Source organism: Aquarana catesbeiana, linkage group LG02 (assembly GCF_042186555.1).
Source record: "Aquarana catesbeiana isolate 2022-GZ linkage group LG02, ASM4218655v1, whole genome shotgun sequence".
Lineage (NCBI taxonomy): Eukaryota > Metazoa > Chordata > Amphibia > Anura > Ranidae > Aquarana > Aquarana catesbeiana.
The window spans coordinates 115,428,410-115,454,261 of NC_133325.1; the positions used below are offsets into that span (position 1 = coordinate 115,428,410).

Sequence of the window (25,852 nt, forward strand, 5' to 3'; positions counted from 1 at the left end):
TAGCAAATGGCTGCAATATAACAAAGAGTGAAAAATTTAAGGGGGTCTGAATACATTCCGTCCCCACTGTATATTTATTTAATTATATTCTTTTTATTCTTGTTATAAACATCTTGATCACTGCCCCTATTGCTCTCAGGTGGTCCCAGTAGCAGGAAGTTGGGGGAATTTTCTGTGACGGATCAGCGGAATGACCTTGACACTGCTTTTAAAGTGATTTTAACTTGCGGCTGTATATGTCTTTTGTACACTTAGGTCAGTATTGATTTCCATACATTATATTGTCTATTCCCCTATATGTCATCTTAAATTTATTGTTTGTATTTTTTTCAATTATAGTTATTCTTTGTAACTACAGTATATATGGCACCCTGATGAAGAAGGTTACTGCGAAATGAGTTGGGTGCATTACCAACTGATCATTTATGTGATTTCAATATTACTGCACTGGCATGCTGATATCCTGTTAGCTATATGTGAAATGTGTTATACTTAGCCACGTTTGTTTTTAGTGTTTGTACCAAAAAAATTGTAACCTTTTATGATATATGTGTTTTCTTATTTGTACATGTAGCACATAATAGTCCCCCTTTTGGTATGGAGGGTATCGTTTTGTTTCGCCTGTTTCAGGGATGGTGGCTTATGATGATGATTAGCACCATACTCCTCTGTGATACAAATGGGAGGAAAACTCAGGAATGTAATAAATGAAAGCAGTGAAATCCAGTGTTTTCTTTACGCAAAATGTTGCATCAGTATTTAGTGTAATAAGAATACTATCTGTAAATACAAAGCATTGTTTACTCCCTGCAGTATCACCATGCATTGTTAAAGTGTCTGAAAGAATTTCAGCATGTCATATATGGTAATACATGTCTGCATGATGGTCAGTAAATACACACAGGTCTGTCCTCCCAGAAGCTTCATTTGTATTTCTGTCTTGTATTCTCTGATTCTAGAACACTTGAGCTGTCTTCTTCAATTTCCCTCCCACTCCACATATAAATTACTTGCTGTTGTTTTCCTCTAACATGCAACAGACTCAGCACACATCTTTCCCTCTGGTTTTATCTGATATATTACACTTCAACTCATAATGTACTTCTAAAAAATCTCATTATACAATATAGGCTTGTATTATTATTAGATTTTTGCAATAATTCTCTTTATACAGTATGTGGCCAGCATGTTCTGTATTTCCAGAATGTATAAAGGGCCAACATGTTACATAGTAATGTACAGGGCACATAGAGTTGTGGGCTTACATTATCATTATTATTTTTGTCATTATTATTATTATCTTTATTATATTTTTGTATAACACCTCTTTATACAGTATATCTTAATCATATATTTTAAAGCTTTATTTGGCTTTTATTTAGTATGTAGGGTCAACATGATACCTAGCAATTTACTGACTATATAAGGTGTAGCAGAGCGTCCCAGAAAGAGCCAGGAAAAGTCCTGTTCGGGCTTTATACGTCTCCCAGGCTTCTCACATTCAGGAATCTCTGATCTGATCTGATCTCTGATCTATGATCCAGTTCAGGTCTTGGTCCTCTTCCCCAGCCTTTGCTCTCTGCCTGGGAAACACAGACAACGCTGGTCTGTGAGAGCAACAAGGTTGGTAAAAAGCTGTTAAGCAGTTTATGTGGATACTGACAAGCAGTAGGCTTGCTCAGCCAGGTAGTTAGGCCCTGCATAGTGTATAGTTCAAGCCGAGACACGGCTAGGTTTTTGTTTGGCTATTTTGTTCTGTTTGTTTTGTTTTTGAACATTGTAAAGCACCTCTATAGACTTGTAAATATCACCATTAAACACTTCACTGTTTGTCACTACCTCACTTGTTCTGGTATCTGTGCCTGAAAGCCTGCTTATCCCAGGAAGCGTTTGTACCTTCTACTTATCCCCCAGGTTACAAAGGCCAATAAAAAAACATAAATATATAAAAGATTAAAAAATGTCCCTACATCACCCCCACACCCCCTCTACTGGAGGAAGCCAATTAATGCATTGAAATCCAAAATCGAGAAAAATATGTAGAATGCATCGCTGACCCCACCCAAAATGCTAGCTGGTTGGCTGTCTCAGTCATTAATACATTGAGCCCCTGACCAGAAAAAGCATGCAACAAGTGAATTCAGAAATGCATACCTTTTAAGGGTAAATCGCTCAAAATAGTACAGTGTATCTAGCCCCCAAACCTGAAAACAAAAGTCCTGGTGATTTGCCTTCTGTTGATTGCATTGAGAGAGTTGAAACATTTCTGCAGGACTTTTCTTTGTTTTTTCCTGTTGAATCTGCCGGTAAGGTTCAGCTATGTCAACTGCCATGTATCTGATGACAGGGAAAGCCCAGAGGATACCCATAAATACATACTGACAACATGCAGATTCCATGTGGAATTGGTGGAATTTGAACTCAGAGATCCAAGGAGTGCTAACCATAATAGCCGCCATGAAGCCCAAAATGAGGAGATTATAAAGAAATATACAAGGATTAGAATACTTGAACCTGCTTACAAGAGCTTACAATCTAAAGGAAGTGGAAGAAATGACACATGAAAGGTCCTCTTCAACTGTATTTGTGTGTATCTACCGATTATGTATTAGATAGTGGAGTTATATAAATGAATAATAATACATATACAGTACAGTCATGTTTATATTAAAGCAGAACTAAACTCTCTCAATCAAAATTAACTATTTCTTTTTCGAACATCATGGGACACAGAGTTAGGCTAATATTCATTACCTACTGGGTTATACGCCATCTCTAGGTAGACACTGGTAGACAAAGTCTAATGCTGCGTACAAATGATTGGACATTCTGACAAAAAAATCCTGGATTTATTTCCGACGGATGTTGGCTCAAACTTGTCTTGCATACAGACGGTCACACAAATGTTGTCGGAAATTCTGAACGTCAAGAACGCAGTGAGGTACAACACGTACGATAAGCCAAGAAAAATTAAGTTCAATAGCCAGTGAGGCTCTTCTGCTTGATTTTGAGCATGCGTGAAATTTTGTGCGTCGGAATTGTGTACACACGATCAGAACCAGCTCTCAAATTTTTGTTTTCGGAAATTCCGACAAAAAATGTCCGATGGAGCCTACACATGGTCGGAATTTCCGACAACAAGCTCCCATCAAACATTTGTTGTCAGAAATTATGATCGTGTGTACGCGGCATTGGACAGGAAGTGATCCCCTATATAACCCCTCCCATACAGGAAGTACATCAGTTTTTTTACCAGTGTCTGCAAGGTGGATAGGCAGGATTGTTTGAGCTCTCTGAGCACCAGGTCTCTAGTCCCACAAACTGTTATTAAATGAATCAAGGGATTGACCGATCGGATCCATTTGACACAGGCTCTATATGCTTAGATAAATGGTACCTGAGCCTCGCAAAGAAGACACAAGATCCTGCAAGGTTTTGCCTATTCCCATCGCACACGTTCCTGAATAAGCTCTCAAAATTTGGGCGCTGCAGCAACAACCAGTTGGATACTGGTTCAAGTCACAAACCATGCCTGACGAAGGAGTCCTGCGTGACTCCAAAACGTTACACTCTCATTGTGTTGTGATCATGCAATCCATCCCGCAGGGTGGCAAGAAGCGTGACAGATCCCCCTCCCCTGAGCCTCCTAGATTGGAGCAGGAATAGGTTGAGGATGGGGAAGAGCTAAAAGCTCAGGATTCTGTGGAGGGCCTGGTGGATGAGTCAGCTTCTGAGCAATCTGGACAAGAAGATTTCCAGTTGGTGTCTGCCTCTCAGTCGCAGAGGCTTTTGATCCAGACTCTTACCAAGATGGTTCATTCTGCCTTTAAGTTGCCTCTTGCAGAGGTTACTGAGGTTAAGTGAGCCTGGTCCTCTTTGGGGTCCCTGAGGCCTCTTCAGGCCGCACAGGCTTTTCCCTTACACCCACTGTTGGAACAGGCAGTGTATGCTGAATGGGAACATACTGACAGGATTTTTGTTCCTCCTAAGAGGTTTTCCCTTTTATATCCCATGGATGAAAGGTTCATTAAGAAGTGGAGCATGCTAGCCATAGATGCAGCAGTCTCTTCCTTAAATAAGAACTTAACTTGTCCAGTGGATGATGCACAGGGCTTGAAAGACCCTGCTAACAAGAAACTGGAGTCATTATTAAAGGCTTCCTTTTCTTTGGCCAGTTCAGCTATTCAGCCAGCTGTTGAAGCAATTGGTATCTTCCAGTCCATGATGATCTTGCTGAAAAAAAGACAGCTATTCCTCGAACGCTGTGTTTTGCTGTTGATGCCTTAAAGCAGTGGTCATCAACCCTGTCCTCAGGGCCCACTAACAGGCCAGGTTTCCAAGATAACTGAAATACATTACAGGTGATATCATTTGCTGCTCAGTGATTGCAGTATTCTAGTCTGCATCTCCCCCAAGGTAATACATAAAACCTGGCCTGTTAGTGGGCCCTGAGGACAGGATTGATGACCACTGCCTTAAAGGATTCAATACAGCAGGTTTCTCATTTTGGCTCTCTTGTCTGTACATATGCGCAGACTTTTGTGGCTTAAGAACTGGTCAGCCGAGCTTCCTTGTAAGAAGGTATTGGCAGATTTCCCCTTTCATGGGGAACGTTTGTTTGGTGATGATTTTGACAAATATATCCAAAAGATTTCCGGAGGGAAGAGCTATCTACTTCCTGTAAAGAGAAGTACCAGGCATCCCCCATTTAAAACCTCAGGGACTGCTTCCTTAGGTGTCTCAGTGCCAAGGCAGTTCCGCCGCCAACAGGGCTCTAGAGCCAGGGGCAAGCCGCAAGGTCAGGGCCAGAAAAAGCCCTGGGTCCAAAGCTCTTCTAAACCCTGTACCAAGCCCTCCTTTTGAAGGGACGCCCCCACTCTATCAGGTGGGGGGAGGGCTGCTGCACTTTGCGCACATTTGAAGAGCCTTTAGCCTCCCATTCACTGGTCCGAACCTTTATGCAGGGGGCAACTCGTTTGCTTCCCCCATTAGGTCACCTATGTGTCCTTGGGACTTGAACTTGGTGCTGTCTGTGTTACAGAAACAACCATTTGAGCCTATCAAGGAAATTATATTAGACTTGCTGTCACGCAAGCTAGCCTTCCTGATGGCCATCACCTCAGCTAGAAGGGTGTCGGAGTTGGCGGCCCTTTCGTGCAGGGAACCATACTTGATCCTTCACCACGACAGGGTCGTGTCACGACTGTTACATCCTTTTTGCCAAAAGTGGTGTCAGCCTTTCATTTGAATCAGGACATTATTTTGCTTTCTTTTTTCTCTCAGACTTGTTTGGAGAGAAGAGAGACGACTGCATTCCTTGGACGTTGTCCGGGCAGGCAAGGCTTATTTGTCTAGATCATGCGGAGATCCGAGGATCAGACTCCTTTTTTGTTTTACCAAAAGGACCCAAGAAGGGGCAGGCAGCTTCCAAAGCTTCCATTACCAATTGGGTCTGTCAACTGGTTATTCAGGCCTATGGTCTGAAACGTAAAGCTCCTCCCTTTAGAGTGAGAGCTCATACTACCAGGGGTGTAGGAACCTCCTGGGCTTTTTGCCATCAGGTATCTGTGGCTCAGATTTGTAAGGCTGCTATCTGGTCTTCAGTGCATATGTTCACAAAATTTTATCAAGTGGATGTTTGAGCAGCCGAGGATTCGGCTTTTGGCCGCAGTGTACTGCCGTACAAGGTCTGATGGCTATTGTTTGGCAGGGTCTCTCCCTCCCTTCAAAGCTATTGCCCTTGGACATCCCAGTAGGTAATGAATATTAGCCTAACTCTATGTCCCATGATGTATGAAAAAGAAAATAGGATTTTTTCGTCATACTTACCTGTAAAATCCTTTTCTTTGAGTACATCATGGGACACAGAGATCCCTCCTCTCTTTTTTGAGGATTCAGTGCTTGCTACAAAACTGATGAACTTCCTGTATGGGAGGGGTTATATAGGGGATCACTTCCTGTCTAAGACTTTGTCTACCAGTAGACATGTGTAGGATGAAAAAATTTGTTTAGTTTCGATCCGTTATTTAACTAAATTCGTTTAGTTAACTTTGTTGCATTCGTTACATTCATTTTTGGATTTCGTTTTCGAATTAAAAAAAAATGTAACCGAATTTGAAAAAGTAAACTATATATAACCATTTTGCAAAATTCGAAATTTGTATAGAATGAAATCGAATTCCAATAGATAAGATTAGAATAGAAAATCTAAAAGAATAGCATAGAAAAACAATAGCACAGAATAGAACAAATATAATATATTCTGTTCTAATCTTTTCTATTCGAAATCAAATTCATTCTGTACCAAATTCCAATTTCGGAAGATGGTTATATATATATATTATTTTTTTTCTATTCTGTTCCATTGTTTTTCTATGCTATTCTTTTCTATTCTAAATCTTTCTATTCAAATTTGAATTCATTCTATACGAAATTTGTATTTCGGAAGATGGCTTCTGAAATTCGAATTTCGTATAGAATGAATTCGAATTTGAATAGAAAAGATTAGAATAGAAAATAATAGAAAAGAATAGACTGGAAAAACAATAGAACAGAACAGAATAAAATATAATATATATATTATATTTTATTCTATTCTGTTCTATTGTTTGTCTAGTCTATTCTTTTCTATTATTTTATTTCTAGTCTATTTTTTTCTACTCTATTCTAATCTTTTAATCTTTTCTATTCAAATTCAAATTAATTTTATACGAAATTCGAATGGCGGAAAATGGTTTTATATATATATTTATATATATAATATTTTTTTCTATTCTATTCTATTGTTTTTCTATTATTTTCTATTCTAATACTTTTTATTTGAATTCGAATTCATTCCATACGAAATTCGAATTTTGGAATATGTATATAAAATATTTTTTCTATGCTGGTCTATTGTTTTTCAATGCTATTCTTTTCTATTTTATTCTAATCTTTTCTATTTGAATGCAAATTCACTCTATACGAAATTTGAATTTCGGAAAATAGTTATACAGAAATAGAATGAAATAGAATGAAATTAAATTCTAATAGAAAAGACTAGAATAGAAAAAACAAGAGAACAGAATAGAAAAAAATATTATATATATTCCCAAATACAGAATGAATTCGAATTTGAATAGAAAAGATTAGAATAGAATATATTATTTTTTTTTTCTATTCTGTTCTATTGTTTTTCTATGCTATTCTACTATTCTATTCTAAAGGATAGCATAGAAAAACAATAGACCAGCATAGAAAAAATCTAATTGATATATATATATATATATATATATATATATATATATATATATATATATATATATATCGTCTTCCATATCATCTTCCAAAATTCAAATTTCGTATAGAATGAATTCAAATTCAAATAGAAAAGATTAGAATAGAATAGAAAAGAATAGAAAAACAATAAAACAGAATAGAAAAAAAAAAAATAATATAATAATATATATAACCATCTTCCAAAATTCAAATTTCGTATAAAATTAATTTGAATAGAAAAGATTAGAATAGAGTAGAAAACAGTAGACTAGAAAAACAATAGAACAGAATAGAATAAAATATATATATTATATTATATTTTATTTTATTCTGTTCTATTGTTTTTCTAGTCTATTCTTTTCTATTCTTTTCTATTCTAATCTTTTCTATTCAAATTCGAATTCATTCTATACGAAATTCGAATTTCAGAAGCTATATATATATTTCAAATTTCAAATTTCATATAGACCAAAATCAAATTTGAATAGCAAAGATTAGAATAGAATAGAAAAAAATAGAAAAGAATAGCATAAAAAAACAATAGAGCAGAATAGAAAAAAATATAATATAAAACAGAATAGAAAAAAAAATATATAATAAGATATATAATATATATATAACCATCTTCCAAAATTTGAATTTCGTATCAAATGAATTTGAACAGAAAAGATTAGAATAGAGTAGAAAAGAGTAGACTAGAAAAACAATAGAACAGAATAGAATAAAATATATATATTATATTATATTTTATTTTATTCTGTTCTATTGTTTTTCTAGTCTATTCTTTACTATTATTTTCTGTTCTAATCTTTTCTATTCAAATTCAAATTCATTCAATATGAAATTCGAACTTCAGAAGCCATGTTCCGAAATTTGAATTTCTTATAGAATGAATTTGAATTTGAATAGAAAAGACTATTATAGAATAAAAAATAATAGAAAAGAAAAGCATAGAAAACAATAGAACAAAATAATAAAAAAAATTATATATATATATATATTTATATATATATATATATATATATATATATATATATATATATATATATATATATATATATATATATATATATATATATATATATATATATATTCCATTGCTTTATTATTTTATATTCTATGTTATTGTATTCTTTAGTAAATCGTTTTCTATATTTTTTTTCTATATTTTTTTCAAATTCAATTCGAATTTGTTTTCGAATTTGTTCCTTTTTTTTGGATTTGTTTAAATTCGTTACTTTTGTAATTCGGAAATTCGGATTTATGAAAAATTTGTCTGAATTCAGATTCGGAACAAAAAGTAATGCACATGTCTATCTACCAGTGTCCGATAACCTAGAGATGGCGTATAACCCAGTAGGTAATGAATATTAGCCTAACTCTGTGTCCCATGATGTACTCAAAGAAAAGGATTTTACAGGTATGTATGACGGAAAAAATCCTATTTTTTAATCATTATTCTTCCAGCCTTAGTAAATAGATAGGAAGGCATGTTATATTTACTTGTTTTGAACTTTTTTTTTTACATTTCTTCAGTTGTTTGCTGGTTTCTGGCCTCAGATAAAATGATATCATACATCCCAGGAGTCTAAATGGGTATTTTTTTCAACTGGAGGAGGGGGGAAAGGAACTTTTTCTGCTAAGTACACCCTCCTGTCTGTATGCCTGAGCTAATGGTAGATGAATTCCAGGAATTCCAGAAATGCTACCTGAACAGTTCAACTGCTCTTAGTCAAGATGTCCACATCCAGAAACTGATTTTTTTAAAAGAGATTTCTCAAAAACGAAAGCATGGAGACATGGAAAGATGGGTGAGTTTGCTTTGAATATTAAAAATTATTTAAATAGTGCAGCGCCCTTCCCAACCTCCAACGGCCTGGCGGTGACCCCCAGAGGCCGGAAGGGCCGAAATTCCTGCTCAGGGTGCAGGTTCCTAGGCATGGTGGGTGTTGTGCAAGATGAAAAGATGGGCGCCAGTCACTTTTAAAAATCAACAAAAGAGATTCTATTTCTCTTATCAGGAATGGTGGGAGAGAGGAGTAGGGCACAGGACACCCTTGGCAATTGCAGTAGCAAATTGGCAGGCTCCTTAGACAAAAATAGAACTAGGCAGACAGCTATACAGAAAAGGGGCCTTTAAGCTGAATTCAGCAATCTGTATTTCGTAGCAACTGCTGTCTCCAAGCTACCCACTGCATTCCTCAAGCTTAACTCACAGCTATCCACTGGATTTCTTGGATGGGTTCTCTCTTGAAGCTTTCCCAGCCACTTCACAGTCCTTGGCTGATGAAGAGTCTCCTCTGCTACTCCATCAAAACTTCATCCCTCTACACATGCCTCCGGCAACAAGAGTGGTTGACCCTCTGGCAACTTCCTCTCCCATGCCTCCCAGCAATGACCAGGCTCTCTCCGACAGAGCCCCTGACACATGTGGCAAGGCCCCAGGCTTCAGGCCTACACTTCTGCTGCTGCTGCACACACGCCCACCTAGGCCGCAGCCCGGGTGGAAAGAACCCGAAACATCTGACCTTCTTCTAATAAATAGCCTCTCCCAGCATGCTCGGCGGCCAAATAAATTCCTGCTGATTGGCTGAGAGAAGTATATACACTCATAACCTGAATCCACCATAATTCATCACACTGATGCCAAAGGTAACAGTGCCACCTATTGACAAAAGGGAGAAATCACAGTTAACACCAGGCTTAGGAGAAACCCATTTGATCAATAGACTACAAATTAGAAAGGCTAGCTACCACCTAGCACAGCTACATTTACTAGCCTACATTTTATAGCCCTGTTTAGGACAAGGGTGCTACAATAGGATTTCCAACTTGTGGTGCTCAGATACAGTAAAATGCCGCTTTAATCTCAGAGAATATCTTCCCGGGGGGATCGGGAAATAATGTTTTTCCCCTGCTGGAGCAATTTGGATCATGCTTTGCTGGGGTTTTTGCCTTCCTCTGGATTAACAGTGTGTACAGGATTGTGTATATGGGGTTGTATGATTTTTTTTCCCTTTTATTCGTTGAACTAGATGGACTTGTGTCTTTTTTCAACCTGGCTAACTATGTATGTAAATATGTAACTGTAATTCGGTAAGAACAAGTCACCCAACCAGATTCTGTGAAGAACTGAAAAAGATACAAGCTTTACAACAAGTTTTGCTGTACATTACAACTGCCTCGTAGTAAACTGAAATAAGATAATAGAGAGTCCCATTTTGCATCTGTAGCAAGCAAGATATTGTGGCATCACCTACATCCGCCAATCAAATGTTTTCTTAAAAAAAATTTGCCGTGCCAGGGTTTATCTACCGACAAATGTATTTTTTTATTTGGGAGGTATTCTAAAAGGTAATGAAACAATTGACATGAATAATGGCAAAGACGTTTGGTTTTCTTACCTTACTAAAAAAATACTGCGTTGTCACTGCAAATACGACAAATGCACAGCTGGCTTTTTTAAACTCTTCTCGTATAAACAAAAGTTCTTTAGTCTTCTCCTCACATTTCTCCTTCAGCCTGTGTGCACAGAGGCGATCTGGATCTCTGGTGGTTGTCTCAGACTTGGCAGGATAACCGTTCTTTACAATGCTTGGCTTCAGCTTGGGGTGTCCTGAAAGGGATGAAAACAATTTTTAGCATTGTTACATATGATATATTTTTGTTCCACAACAATTAGCAGACTTTTCTGATCATGCAAAGTAAAATAAAAAACTGATAAATTAAAAGAAGAAGAGCCCAGGCATCACTTCAAACTCTATAATAAATACCCAAAGAGAACATTCACCTGCTCCTAGGGTTAGGCATGTGGAGAGGATTTTGAAGCATGATGGAAATTCATGTACATAACAATTTTCAGAGAAAGTACCATAGAAAAACACCTATGTACATTTATGTGTTCTAGCATGAGAAACATACAGTACTTTTCAATAAGATCTACAGTGCCTTTAAAAAGTATTCATACCCCTTGACATTTTCCACATTTTGTCATGTTACAACCAAAAACATAAATGTATTTTATTGGGATTTTATGTGATAGACCAACACAAAGTAGCACATAATTGTGACGTGGAAGGAAAATAATAAATGGTTTTCAATTTTTTTTACAAATAAACATGTGAAAGATGTGTGCAACCACCTTTCACTGCAATTACAGCTGCAGGTTTTTTTGGTATATCTCTACCAGCTTTGCACATCTAGAAAGTGAAATTTTTACCCTATTTTGCAATATAGCTGAAGCTCTGTCAGATTGGATGGAGAGCGTCTGTGAATAGCAATTATCAAGTCTTTCTACAGATTCTCAATTGGATTTAGGTCTGGAGTTTGACTGGGGAATTTTAACACATGAATATGCTTTGATCTAAACCATTCCATTGTAGCTCTGGCTGTATGTGTAGGGTCGTTGCCCTGCTGGAAGGTGAACCTCTGCCCCAGTCTCAAGTCTTTTGCAGACTCTAACAGGTTTTCTTCTAAGATTGCCCTGTATTTGGCTTCATCCGTTTTCCCATCAACTCTGACCAGCTTCCCTATCCTTGCTGAAGAAAAACATCCCCACAACATGATGCTGCCCCCACCATGTTTCACGGTGGGAATGGTGCTTTCAGGGTGATGTGCAGTGTTAGTTTTCCGCCACACATAGCGCTTCGCTTTTAGGCCAAAAAGTTCAATTTTGGTCTCATCCGACCAGAGCACCTTCTTCCACATGTTTGCTCTGTCCTGCACATGGCTTCTCGGAAACTGCAAAGGGACTTCTTATGGCTTTCTTTCATCAATGGCTTTCTTCTTGCCACTCTTTCATAAAGACCAGATTTGTGGAGTGCACGACTAATAGTTGTCCTGTGGACAGATTCTCCCACCTGAGCTGTTGATCTCCACAGCTCCTCCAGAGTTACCATAGGCCTCTTGGCTGCTAATCTGATTAATGCTCTCCTTGCCTGGTTTGTCAGTTTAGGTGGACGGCCATGTCTTGGTAGGTTTGCAGTTGTGCCATACTCTCTCCATTTTTGGATGATGGATTGAACAGTGCTCCGTGAGATGTTCAAAGCTTGGGATATTTTTTTATAACCTAACCCTGCTTTAAACTTCTCCACAACTTTATCCCTGACCTGTCTGGTGTGTTCCTTGGCCTCCATGATGATGTTTGTTCACTAAGGTTCTCTAACAAACCTCTGAGGGCTTCACAGAACAACAGTATTTACACTGAGATTAAATTACACACAGGTGGACTCTATTTACTAATTAGGTGACTTTTGAAGGCAATCGGTTCCACTAGATTTTAGTTAGGGGTATCAGAGTAAAGGGGGCTGAATACAAATGTACCCCACACTTTTCACATATTTATTTGTAAAAAATGTTGAAAACCATTTATCATTTTCCTTCCACTCCACAATTACCGTATTTATCGGCGTATAACACGCACCCCAAGTTTAGGAGGGAAGTTTAAGGAAAAAAAACGTACATTTTAAATGCCCATCAATGCAGCCTTATCAGTGTCCATCTGCAGCCTTGCCCATTGCAGAATGATCAGATTTTCTTTGCCCCAGTTTTTATATCTGTGATCATCAGTATTGAGTTATCAGTTATCAGTTATCGAGTTATCAGTTATGACAAAGTTACTGTTGAATCACTAATCTCATAACTAAAATGTTAAAATTGCATTTCTTACCCAAAAAGGTAATACAGGTGCGAAAATTAAGTGGATAAACATTGTCAGTGTGACAACTAAGGATATTTTCCCTCACTTCTTGTTTCTGGACAGAAAGTGGGGTTAAACCTCCCCAACAGTAATATCCTACTGTGCCACATATAACAACACAATAATATCTGACCTGTGTCCCTGTTTGGGAGCTTTCCTTCTACTTCCTTTTCTATCTGACACCCATAAAATAGACAGGAATTGAGGAGTAATCTTTATTTCGGGGTCACAGACTGCAATCACATTTGAAAAAGGCTCTTTGGGCTCTTTCACACGGGGGATCCGTATGTCCGTTTTTCATCCTTCCGTTTTCGGATGAAAAACGGACATACATGTATCCCTATGGAGCGTCGGATGTCAGCGGTGACATGTCCGCTGACATCCGACGCCGCTCCAATCCGAAAAGTGTAACGGAGGAAAAACCTACTTTTCCATCCGTCTTCGGATCGGATCGGGTGACGACGGACACTACGGTCCGTCATCATCCGATCCCCCATAGGGGAGAGCGGCGCTCTGACAGGTCCGTAGCTGCACAGCGTGCAGCGATGGACCTGTCATCTTTCTGCTCAGCGGGGATCGGCGGAGCGATCCCCGCTGAGCCAGCGGGTGTTCACGGGGCGGATCATCACTGATCCGCCCCGTGTGAAAGAGCCCTAACACTACCAATGCTCTATTTAAAGCTTAAATAAGCATGTGTTGAAGTTGAGCTTTACTTTTCGGAAGAAAGTTGCTGCACTATTGGCAATGAGGTAATGAGAATGAGCATGAGCAAATTTCTTAGTAACCAACATTCTTGTTTAAAGATCTAGCTGTGTGCCTTTGCCCCTGGAAGTTTGTGCTGTCCACACAGAGGGTGCTGAAATCAAAGCTAAGAGCCAGTAGTATTGCTCTGCAATCACATCAATTCAAAGACCTAACAACCTGCCACTTACACAATAGCTACAATATCAGAAGAATGACCATCCACCCATCCCCACCTAGGGTACTAGGTGTTATCCTGGACTCTGAACTCTCTTTCCAAAGCTTGCCACTTTAACCTCCACAACATCTCCAAACTACATCCATTCCTAACCAATGAAACCCCAAAGCTCCTGATTCACTCCCTGGTTATCTTTCCCCTCGACTACTTCAACTCCCTCCTCATTGGCTTACCTTTAAATGGACTATCCCCCCTTCAGTCCATCATGAATACTGGTGCGAGACTCATTCACCTTACAAACTGCTTAGCTGCTACAACTCACTGCCAATCCCTCAATTGGCTGCCACTCACCGAACAAATTAAAAAAAAAATACTAACAATAAGTTACAAAGCCATCCACAACTCTGCCCCCAGCTAAATCATTAGCCTGGTCTCAACATACCAACCTAATCGCCCTGTTCGTTCCTCCCAAGACCTCCTGCTCTCTAGCTCCCCCATCGCTTGCTCCCATATTCACCTCCAGGACTTCTCTCGAGCCTCTCCCATCCTCTGGAATACCCTACACCAATCTGTCAGACTATCTCCAAATCTATCTACTTTTAGACAGTCCCTGAAAACTTTTCTCTTCGGTAAAGCCTACCCTGCCTCCACCTAACAACTGTTCTTTTATTTTCTTCATCAGCTCATCCCCCACAGTTATTACCCTTTGTATCACTTGACCCTCCCCCCCTAAATTGTAAGCTCTAATGAGCAGGGCCCTCTGATTCTTCTGTATTGAATTATATTGTAACTGTACTGTCTGCCCTACTGTTGTAAAGTGCTGTGCAAACTGTCAGGCCTATATAAATCCTGTATAATAATAATGATAAAAAAAAGAATGATGATAATGGATGGTGTTATTTACAGAGATGGATACAGCATATAAGGTATAAAATATATTGTAAGGACAGTATCTCACCAACAGCAGGAGAAATTGATGTGCAGTATTATAAATACAATGGGGACACTTATAAATCTAGGGCATGCTAAATGCAGGATAGTCTGCTCTGTGCACGTTCTTTTTTAAGTATGTACAGTGTATTTATCTGAAGTGTGTGTATTTATAACCCACAGATAGGTCAAAATTGTGAGGTACTAAAACTTTATTTATTTTTTTTACTTCGCAATTGCTTCCTAAAACAATTCTATCTTCATGGCTGCAGTTTCAGATTAAACTGTCCTTTTTTTTTACTGGGATATGCAGACATACTTTGAGGACACGACTTAAACTTAAAGCAAAACCAACTGTAATCTGAGTGCCAATACAGACTTAAGACACAATCAGAGACTACGAAGCTTTGCTGGAAAAATCTGGATTTGCAAGGACTGGCATTCAAAAAGGACTCTTAAGATTACATAATATTTCCTTAAAGGAGAAGTACAGCCAAAGCTCGTTTTCAGCAGATAGTGGGCTGAAGCCTGCTGTCGGCTGACATCCCAGAGCCGGTCCAGGCTCAGGCAAGATCGTGACAATGGAGTCAGGACCTCCCCACATGCCTGGACCGACCGACACAGAGCCTAAACCGGCCACTCCCACAGCCCTGTGCTCCAGTGAGCAAGAAGGGGGGGGGGCAGAGCAGAGAGCTGATGACTGATAAGAGCTATGAGAACAGAGTGATCAGTGGTGTTTGATCGCTCAGTTCTCAGTGTTAGAAGCACCAGGGGGACAGATGCTGCATCCACCTAAGTATGATTCTTAATAAAAAAAAAAAAAACATCTCTTTTAATTTGCAAACCAATTGTATTACAGCATGACAACTGGAACACCAGACACTGGAAGAACTGGATACTGGACAGCAGCTCACAAACAATAACACGACACATGCAGCCCCTCTCAGCAAAGTCTCTTAACAGCAGCAGCAGTGATGTAGACAGAATTTTCCAGTGATCTCCTGGACACACTGCAACACTTCACCAGGTACTACCACCCCTGCACTTCTCCCTATGGCAGCAATCACCTGCCTTCTTGCCCTCCCAGACAATCAGGAGTCTGTCTGTTCAGAATTGCTAGGGGCAGGTCATCTTCAGCTGCAGAAGCAGCCAATCAGGGAGTAGTCCACTCTCCTCTCTTACTGCACATGTTCATCATACAGGAGAAAAAGAGAAATACAATTTGCTGCTTTTATTTTGTCAGTGCTGAATTTAAAGAGCCTAGTTCAGTCAGTGCTACTTTCTCCCCCGTCATAAATGTATTCGTCCTTTAAATGTAACACTATAAATTTAACTGACATTAACTGAAATTAACTTTTGACATGGAAGAAACAATTTAACAGGTTACCACACTCATCTAGTAAACTTTCTTGCATACGAATGTGAACCTCCCACTGATTAAGCAAACTCTCTAACCTTAGAGTTACACAGTTATGCCCCATACACACGGTCGGATTTTCCGATGGAAAATGTCCGATCGGAGCGTGTTGTCGGAAATTCCGACCGTGTGTGGGCGCCATCGGACATTTTCCATCGGATTTTCCAACACACAAAGTTGGACAGCAGGAGATAAAATTTTCCGACAACAAAATCCGATCGCGTCAATTCCGACCGTGTGTGGCCTGTTCCGACGCACAAAGTGCCACGCATGCTCAGAAGAAATTCCGACACGGGACAGCTCGTTCTGGTAAACTTAGCGTTCGTAATGGATAAAGCACTTTCGTCACGCTGCAATGTAAAAAATGGTTTAATACAGCGCACTCTCTTCTTCTTTATAATGTGACAAGAATTAAGTCGTTTTGATGCTCATATTCACAAACACTTCTCACAAACTTTTTTCGTTACTATTTATCGGGATTCCCTCAATATATTTTGATTTCTCACATCTGACAACATTTTTTTTTTTTTTTTTTTTTACTTTAATGTAGAATCTTTTTTTGTGTTTCTCTTTTTATTTTTTTTTGGTGATTTTGATTAGTACTCCCGAAAATGTTTGTGTGTTTTTTGTGACAAGTTCCCACAACACCATTGATATGTTGTTCTATTTAATCTGTAGGAGGAGATTGTTTGGTGTTGTTGTCCCTTGTTAATTTCACATTGTACTTTAGAAATGTACCTGAATCGTCACCAACAAACTGTCCTTTTTGGATGAAAACACACACAGGAGAGTAGAATTTCCCTAAAAATATTTTATTAAGGGGTCACAACTATAAACAAAGAGGGATGCAACGCTAGAGAAACTGCAGAAGTGGGTGAAGCCTTGGACCCCCAGGGCAGACATCAATTATTTAAAAGCAAAATTGGTGGCCTGAGGAGTCCTTATCTAAGGGAGGGCAGTCTGGTCCAGAAGTTCCAGAGATCCGGAAAGCAGCAGATGACATCTGTGTCCCCAGGCTGTGGTCATACGAGAGACTGCAGCTTTTGTCAGACCAGACTGAACCCAGGTCATCACTCTCAGGTCTTCTTTCCACGCTTCCTTACAGGCTTTGGCTGTGGTGGTGGAGTTGTGGCAGCAGGAGGAGGAGGAGGAGGAGGAGGATGATGGTCCCTCTCCATGACATCCGTCTTGTGTGTCAGTTCCCCACTCTCCCCCTTCCGAAGGACTTTATAAATCAGGTCCTCAGAGATCTTGCGTTGACCCTCCTGCATGCCCAGCAATTTGGTGGCAGCCATGCAGGCAAAGGCCTCTTCAGGACTGGGGAAGGCTCTGAGGGACGCCGAAGCCTCCTGGATCAGCCTGTACACTGAATCCTGCACAGGACTGGGAGTGGCCTTCCTGGCCCTTTTATATGGCAGGCGGAGGGGAGGAACCTGAGACTCAGTCAGGCTGCGACTTGTCCCAGGCTTCTCTTGGCTGACACTTAGCCCCGCCTCCTCCTGGCTGCCACTAATCCCCGCCTCCTCCTGGCTGCCACTAATCCCCGCCTCCTCCTGGCTGCCACTAATCCCCGCCTCCTCCTGACTGCCACATTCCACAGCCTCCTCCTGGCTGAGGTCTTCCTGTGTATGAAAAAGGGACATAGTTTTAGTATTGTTTTCATCAATCACACACAATTTTCACCTCCTGACTGCTGCAAATTGAATGTTAACAAATATAACAGACTATCCTTCTGAGCCCAGCAGTTTTCATTCTTGTCCCAATTTTGGGTGCCCACTACTGTCTATTGATATGTAAAACACTTTATGAAATCAGCAATTAGTGATCAATAATAACATCTAGTAAACATCATTTATTTATTGCTCAGAAATCAGTAGAACAATGCTATACCTGACTCCAGCTGGGCTCCTCCACTTCTTCCTGGCTGGAAGGCCCAGGTTGGACATCAGAAGCCTCAGCTGCTGTGGAAGGAAGAGTGGAAGGAAGAGTGGAGAGGGATTCCCTGACTTCAGTGTGGTCTGACAGAAATCGCAGTCTCTCATAGTACCACAGCCTGGGGACATAAACGTCATCTGCTGCAGCTCCGGACCTCTGGGAATCTGTGACCTTCTTGCGCTCCCTAAGATAAGTGCTCCTCAGGCCACCAATTTTAGCTTTTAAATAAGGGATGGTTGCTGTGGGGACCACCGGCTTCACCAACTCCAGCAGTTTCTCCAGCGCTGCCTGCCTCTTCTGTTTGTGATTATAGTGGGGGTGTCTCACTTGCCACAGACAGGGCAGCTCCCTGTACTTGTCTATGAACAGGGGCAGGAAATTGTGGTCGTTGAACCCATCCATTTTCTCTGCAAGACACAACACAAGACAAACCCTAATGTCAGGCCAAACTCCCCTAATCTTGTTACAATATAGGCTTCAATTTCGAAGCAGTATAGGCCCAAGTTTAGATCCTACCTTCGTTAGCACGATCGGCGTCTCCGATGCTCCTTCCTCCGCTCACAGATCGTACGTAAGACGCGCGCGTTACGATTTATACACACTGCGCATGCGTATAACTCCGCCCGCCCCTGACGTTCTTTCTATTCTATTCCCCACCCCTTTTCGTTCGGTGCAGTGGAGGAAGAGCACATGGCAGAGAGACAGCAGGATAGTGCTAAGTACAGCAACGAGGAGGAGGGGGAGGAAAGGCCGGAGCCTGAAACGTCCCGATCCAGAAGGAGATTAAAGGACTCAAATATGTCCTTTGGGGAGATGTTGGAGATGGTGGACATCCTGAAGAAGGCCGACTATGATGGAAAGTATGGGCCTTACCCCAACCCCAATGTCCGAAAGGCCAAGATCATGGCGAAAGTGGTCAGGAGTCTGCACCGGAAATTCAGGGTACGACGATCGAAAGATCAGCTCAGGAAGCGGTGGTCGGACCTGAAATTACGAGAACATGAGCAGTACAGAAAGATCCGGAGAGTGCTGCAAAAAAGTAAGTAGTTGTGCTGTGTTCCTATTGTTCTTGTGTTTATTACGTTCGTGCTGCTCCATGTGCTTTTAGGAACTGTTGTACAGTTTAAAATGGCAACTTTCATGTTCATGGGCACATTATTCGTTCGGATCACACATTTTTATTTCGGACGATAAAATACCATTGTTTAGGCCATATGCATTTGGCCACCATTTTGACGCCCTATACTTGTCTTCAAAGAATTGGGTTGTGTAGATGGGTTTGTTACTAGAATGAAATGCAAACTAGATTGTGTGTAAGGAGAGGACACTGAGCAGCTGTTTTCACATCTGGACACTGGAGCACTAGTGTGGGACCCCAGAACACCCTTTTTATTAGGGGGGGCACACAGGTGCTCCAGTGTATACTATAGGGGGGGCTACATCTGTGAAGCTTGTACCAAACAGGTAAAGTATTGCAGCTTGACAAAGGACACTAAAAAAGCTACATCTTGGAACTCTGCTAAAATAGATCATTGTACCCCACTTCCAAGCAATGTTTCCTATTTCTATAGTTCTGCCATCAAATATCTGTGTGCTAAGTATACCATTTTTGTTTTACATAGGGGAGAAAAGACTCGGAGGACACCCCTCATCCGAGGAGACCAGAGCCCCCCCCCCCTGGAAGAAGGGGAAATCCCCCCAACACAAGCTGAGCAGGAGGAAGAAGACGTGGTGGAAGTAGTCACCACAACAGGTGAGTGTCTGCAACCACAGGCTCAGATAAGAGATGGATGGCGGCATTTTTTGGCAAACCTAATTTATTTTGGGTTTCTTTTCTTTTTAGGTGATCGTGATGTTGTGGATGAAGATCCTTTCACATCAGAAAGTGCCCAGATTGTGATCGGGGAGATCATGGGGTGTAATTTACAATTGGAAAACATCAAGCAAAACATCAATGATGCTATTCCAAAATATAAAAACATCATTGATGTTTTGGGGCGAGTTTAAAGCCCCTCCAAATCACTTTCTTCTTTTGTCTGCTACAATGTGCGAAATGTTTTTGTGATTTTTCCCAAAGCCAAATTTGGAGGATGCACACAGTGTGTCAACATGTGCTATCTGCCATCACGGGAGATCAATGGATGCGTTTTGGGGGTGCAACCCCTTCCTCAATAATAAAGTAGCGGTGAGGAAGGGCTTTCTCCCCCAAAACACGTCCCTTGATCCCCCGTGATGGCAGGTCGCACATGTTGACATTGTGAAATTTGTGTGCATCTTCCAAATTTGGCTTTTCCAGGGGTGATTTCCCCCCATCTAAACGCAATATCAAACACAGTTCCTAAATACTCATGTCTGATATTGCCTTCCAGTTCTACCAAATGTGAACTTTGTAAGATCAAGATTTGTGTCTTTCTTGTGGGTTTTACACAGGCCTGTTTTCTATAAAATGCACATTTTGATTTTGGATAATGACACCACAAAAATTGTTATACAACAAACATGTCGGTTTGTCAGAAAAACCTTTGGTAAATGCACATGTGATTGTGCAGGTATTAAAAAGATTGTTCATCAAGAATGTGTGGATTATTGTCTCAACACTACAACACTTTTGGGGTGATGTAATTGTTGTTTGATGAGAAAATGGGGGTAATTTCCTAAGGGGAAATCCACTTTGCACTACAAGTGCAGTTTCAGTGCAGTTGCAAGTGCACTTGTAGTGAAAAGTGTCTTTGCATTTAGTAAATAACAGCCAACAGTGCTTTGCATAAGGTTGCACAATCACGACATTTTCTGGACTCCACACATTTCTGTCAGGGTCAGCTAAAACAAACACAAGCAGTAAATGTCCATAAAGAAGAGCCTGGGGGAGATGCCTGTCGAGAACTTGAGGTCCTGCAGACTTCTCCCTGTGGCCAAATACCGCAAGGTAGTGACCAACCTCTGCTCCGGAGTGATGGCTTGCCTCATGCAGGTATCCTGCCTGCTGATATAGGGGGTCAGCGAAGCCAACAAACGGTGAAACACGGGGTCCGTCATCCTGAGAAAGTTCCTGAAATCATCAGGATTATTCTCACGGATCTCACGGAGCAAAGGCATATGAGAGAACTGGTCACGCTGAAGCAACCAATTCTTGGTCCATGAACTCCTCCCCACCCTGTTCATGGACTGGACTTGTGTCAAGGTCAGGACCCCAACACCAAGCCCCCACACAGCACGAACTCTACGAGGAGTACGCATACGAAACATGGCTAGAAAACGGTCGGCTGCTCAGAACGAAGTAACAGAACGCACTGAAGAACAGCAAGGCCTGTGAAGAGCGACCTGAAAAACAGCAACGAGCGGACAAGATCGCACAGAAAACTCCGATACGAACTGACTGCACGGACTGAAGAGCAGATACAAACCCACAAGCACAAACTGAACGTCAGAAAACGATCTGAAAGCCACGAGTCTGAAAAAGCGCGAATCGTCTCTCACCAAACTTTTACTAACACGAGATTAGCAAAAGGAGCCCAAAGGGTGCCGCGCTTGGTTCTGAACCGGCCTTTTCTAGTCTCGTCGTACGTGCTTGACGTCACCGCGTTCTTGGCGATCGGAAATTCCGACAACTTTGTGCGACCGTGTGTAGGCAAAACAAGTTTGAGCCAACATCCGTAGGAAAAAATCCGAGGATTTTGTTGTCGGAATGTCCGATCAATGTCCGACCGTGTGTACGGGGCATTAGTTTTCCCTCAGGTTGTTTCAGGTAGAGGACACGGGGTGACACTCATTAGTTCAATGGCTTCAGACACTTCATTGGTCATAACAGCTTTAGAACAGATCAGTCATCTGTAAACTCCACAGTAGGCTGTATCTGTTATCAAACCTTTTTGCTCTATGTGTTCTGATGTTTCTCTTTCAGAAAGTTTCACATTGACTCTGGAAGGTTGCAAGGGGGAAATGTCCTCTAAACCCAGAGTCTCCACTTTTGCACACTGACCATGGCATGCAGAGCACACTATCTGTCAAAGAATCACATCTGGAGGCGATGGGATCTAACAGTCATCTCACCAGGACTGTGTTTGTCCACATGGTCCAAGAACCTCCTGTGTACCCTGGTGGCTGAGAAGAAACAATGACCAGTGTTTCATAGGTTCTTAGCTATCCAATGACTAGAGGGTCAAACGACAGCTTGGCCTTCTGCTAACCGTCACAGGGGTACTTCTCTGTTACGATACCCTGGATCTCAAGGTCTTCTGCAAAGGCATATATTTCAGGTGTTTGTTGTAGAAGTCTTGTGTTTAAAGTAACTCACTCAAAGGCATTACTGGATAGAGCAGCGGGTGTATTCAATTGTCCCTTTGTAGTATCAAGTGAGGTCCTTCTTAAAGGCGTATATTTCAGGTGTTTGTTGTAGAAGTCTTGTGTTTAAAGTATGTGAAGGTCTTGCGAGCCACAAATGGATTAATGCCTCTGGAAGGTAAATCAATTACAGATAAGCTACAAACACTGACCACGTTTCATTTCGTGTATATACCAAAATTATATAAGTAATTGTGTCTGCGCTAAAAAAATAAAATGTAAAACAGTTGCTACAAATATATCCCAATTGCTAAAAAGTATATATATAATATAGACCCGTGCTGAAAAAATTCAATATAATAAAATCAAGAAAGTGCCAATATTACACGGTTAAAACGGTTTTATACACTACACTCTGGAAAGGCTGGTGCACTCACGCACCTGTATATTGTGAGTAACCTCCTGGAGGGAAGTTTTTTACTTTTAATAAACCCTTGGCTATATCACACTATGGAGCTTTTTCTTTCTTTTATGTGAATACCATTGATGTCATCTGAGAGGGTTGGAGTTCACACCAGCATACCCTGTATGAGCTCAGGAGTGGCTCCAATGCGTGTTTAGACACCGTTTAATTACCGTGTCACACGCTTAGAGGTGAGCGCAAGCACGATTGGGGGGTCACAGGAGAGCACTGAAGCATGTTGTATTGTGAACACCATTAAGGAGGAGCATGATGAACACTGTTTTTTATGGACACTATATACCTGCACTTTACGCTCTGTTATCAATGAACTGAATTTTATTTGGATGTGGACACTTGATTGCTACACAATTAGCACCTGGATTTTGTATATATAATCATATGCATATATTGTTTTCCTTTGCATGTTGCACTTTATAGTATACTTTCACAAAAGGACTGCATTTATTATATGGGTTTGTGTAATATTGGCACTTTTTTGATTTTATTATATTGATTTTTTTCAGCACGGGCCTATATTATATATATATACTTTTTAGCAATTGGGATATATTTGTAGCAACTGTTTTACATTTTATTTTTTTAGCGCAGACACAATTACTTATATAATTGTGTTTAAAGTAACTCACTCAAAGGCATTACTGGATAGAGCAGCAGCTGTGATTTCATTCAGGGTTCCCTCGAAAGCTCAGCTTGCCTGGCACTTGATTGACTCCATCACCCGAGGCCCTCCAAAAGCTGAGCTGACTTGACACCCACCTGTTTTCTTTACTCGGGGCCCTTTAAATTTCTTTGGTGACTTCCTCCAGCTTTCCACCTTCTTTGATGGACTTGAGCAATCTTGCTGGTATTGACCTACATCTCTGTACATAACTGTAACAGATCACAGAACCCGATCAATTCTTTGCTAGAACAGCTTGTGGCGTCTCTCCAAGTTGTGGCATGACTCTCTTTGCTAGTAGGGTGCTCCATCATATGGAACATCTCTGTCTTAAATATGGCTATTTCAGACTGGATATCTGACTGTTCTGGTTCTTCCCACAACCTGGTGGTGGTGGCTGGCTCCATCACACTGTCACAGGCGTCAGAAGGAATCCCAGGAAAAAAATCCTCCCATATCTTTCCTTTTTTAGCAGCAGCATCAGGTGCTCAGATCAGGTTCTCCAGCCCATAGTACAGGCACAGCACAGCTCCTCAGCATGCAAGAATTTTTGGTGCCCTTTTCTGAAAATGCACCAAACCCACCAAATCTAATAGACGTCTATGGTAAAGTGCAAGTAACCAACACAAAAACCACAGGTACACTGCGCTGAACCAGCGCTATGGGAAGACAGCACCGCATCAGTGTGAAAGGGCTCTAAGGGGATTTCCCTCACGTTGGAGAGGTATTCTGTCACATCCTGTTAATTCAGGACAGAACAGACCAGGAATTGACAGAAATCCTCTTTAATAAAACACAAATTGCAAAAAAACAGTGGTTCAAGCTCTCCTCTACTCTTTTCAAAATTACATTTGTAAATATTGAAATCATTCCATTGCCACATCCGTAATATTTGAGGATAAAAAAAAAATAAAAGGAAAACATTGAAGTTTTGGACTTTAAAGGCTATTTGTTTCCAGGATGCACATCTTTGGGAAAAAAGCTTAATTAAGAGAGGTAAGTTAGGCTCTATCTAGGTTGCCAGGAAGCTGTCAACCTATATCCTAAGGTATTTAAACCTGTCCACCCAGCATAATAGGGTATTCGTAGCTAGTTTGGTATTTGGAGGGCTTAGCTTAAAGGTCAAAGATTTCTCCCAATTAACTCTAATTCCACAAAAGGTGCTAAACGTGTTATTTATCTGTAAGGCAGCCTGTAAGCAAACAGGGACAATTTGACCTTGATTCCGTTCACCTGAACTCCTTTCACTGAGTCTGCAGCATGTAGTTGAACAGCCAGTGGCTCCAGGGCAAGGGAAAACAGGTCTGGGGAAAGGAGGCAGCCCTGCCCCATCCCCCTGGAGAGAGGAAAATGAGTGGAAAAGGAATTGTTAGTACATACCTTGGCCGTGGGGGCTGAGTAGAGCATACAGAGGCGGACAATAAAACAGGGACCAAAACCAAATTTACAAAGGACAGCCCAGAGGTAGGTTAATTTGACAGAATCACATTTAAGTGGTTAGATAAGGTTTTTCAGACATTCGGCATCTGCATTTAGGTGCGATATTGCCCTGTATGAGGAGCGCAGATTTGGATTCCTGCCAGGCTTGGGGATCACCACAATCACAGTCTCCAGCATGGAGGGTCGCAAAGCTATTGAGTCAAGGGCTTGCAGAAAAAGCATATGCAGTCTAAGTATCAACTTGTCTTAGAAACTTTTGTAAAATTCTGTTGGGAGACCATCAGGTCCAGGCGTCTTCCCAGATTGAAAAGTAGAAATAGCTACTTGCACCTTCGAGTGTAATGGGGGCATCCAGTTTCTTCTAATAGGTTTCTATTAATCATGGAAAATAGACAGGTGCTAGGTAGGCAAGCAAGTGCTCTGCATATGTCACCCGAATGCCTCTATGGTAGAAGGCAAAGCTGATCAAATGAGGATTTGTGATGGTGAGGACTTCACCATCAGTGGCCAAAATCCTAGGGATTGTGACAGAGGTAGAGTGTTCCTTAGCCAGCCAAGCTAGCAGTCTAGATTTTTTTGGGAAAATGTGCAAATATCCTTTGGGACTGAGGAAGCATTTGAGTTTTTGTTGTAGAGGTACGAAGGAGCATTACCTCTTTAAGGGCTGTTTGTAAGGACAAATAGGTTGAGGGGTTCTGGGTCAGTGCATAGGTCTGTTCTAAAGTCATCACCCTACACTCCACCCAGATAAATTTGGCTCTCAACTCTTTCCTGATCCATCCTATAAAGGATTGGATGTGCTCCCTCATAAAGGCTTTAACAGCATCCCAGGT

At 40.8% G+C, this 25,852-nt stretch overlaps 1 protein-coding gene across 1 annotated transcript in view; it reads right to left on the bottom strand.

Annotated features, from left to right (window-relative positions):
- The window catches only part of MTUS2 (microtubule associated scaffold protein 2), a 974,348-nt gene that overhangs the window by 187,013 nt on the left and 761,483 nt on the right, over nucleotides 1–25,852 (bottom strand). The window contains exon 8 of the mRNA XM_073613369.1: nucleotides 10,662–10,873. Coding sequence (XP_073469470.1) covers nucleotides 10,662–10,873 — 212 coding nt within the window. The remainder of the gene's footprint in view (nucleotides 1–10,661; nucleotides 10,874–25,852) is intronic.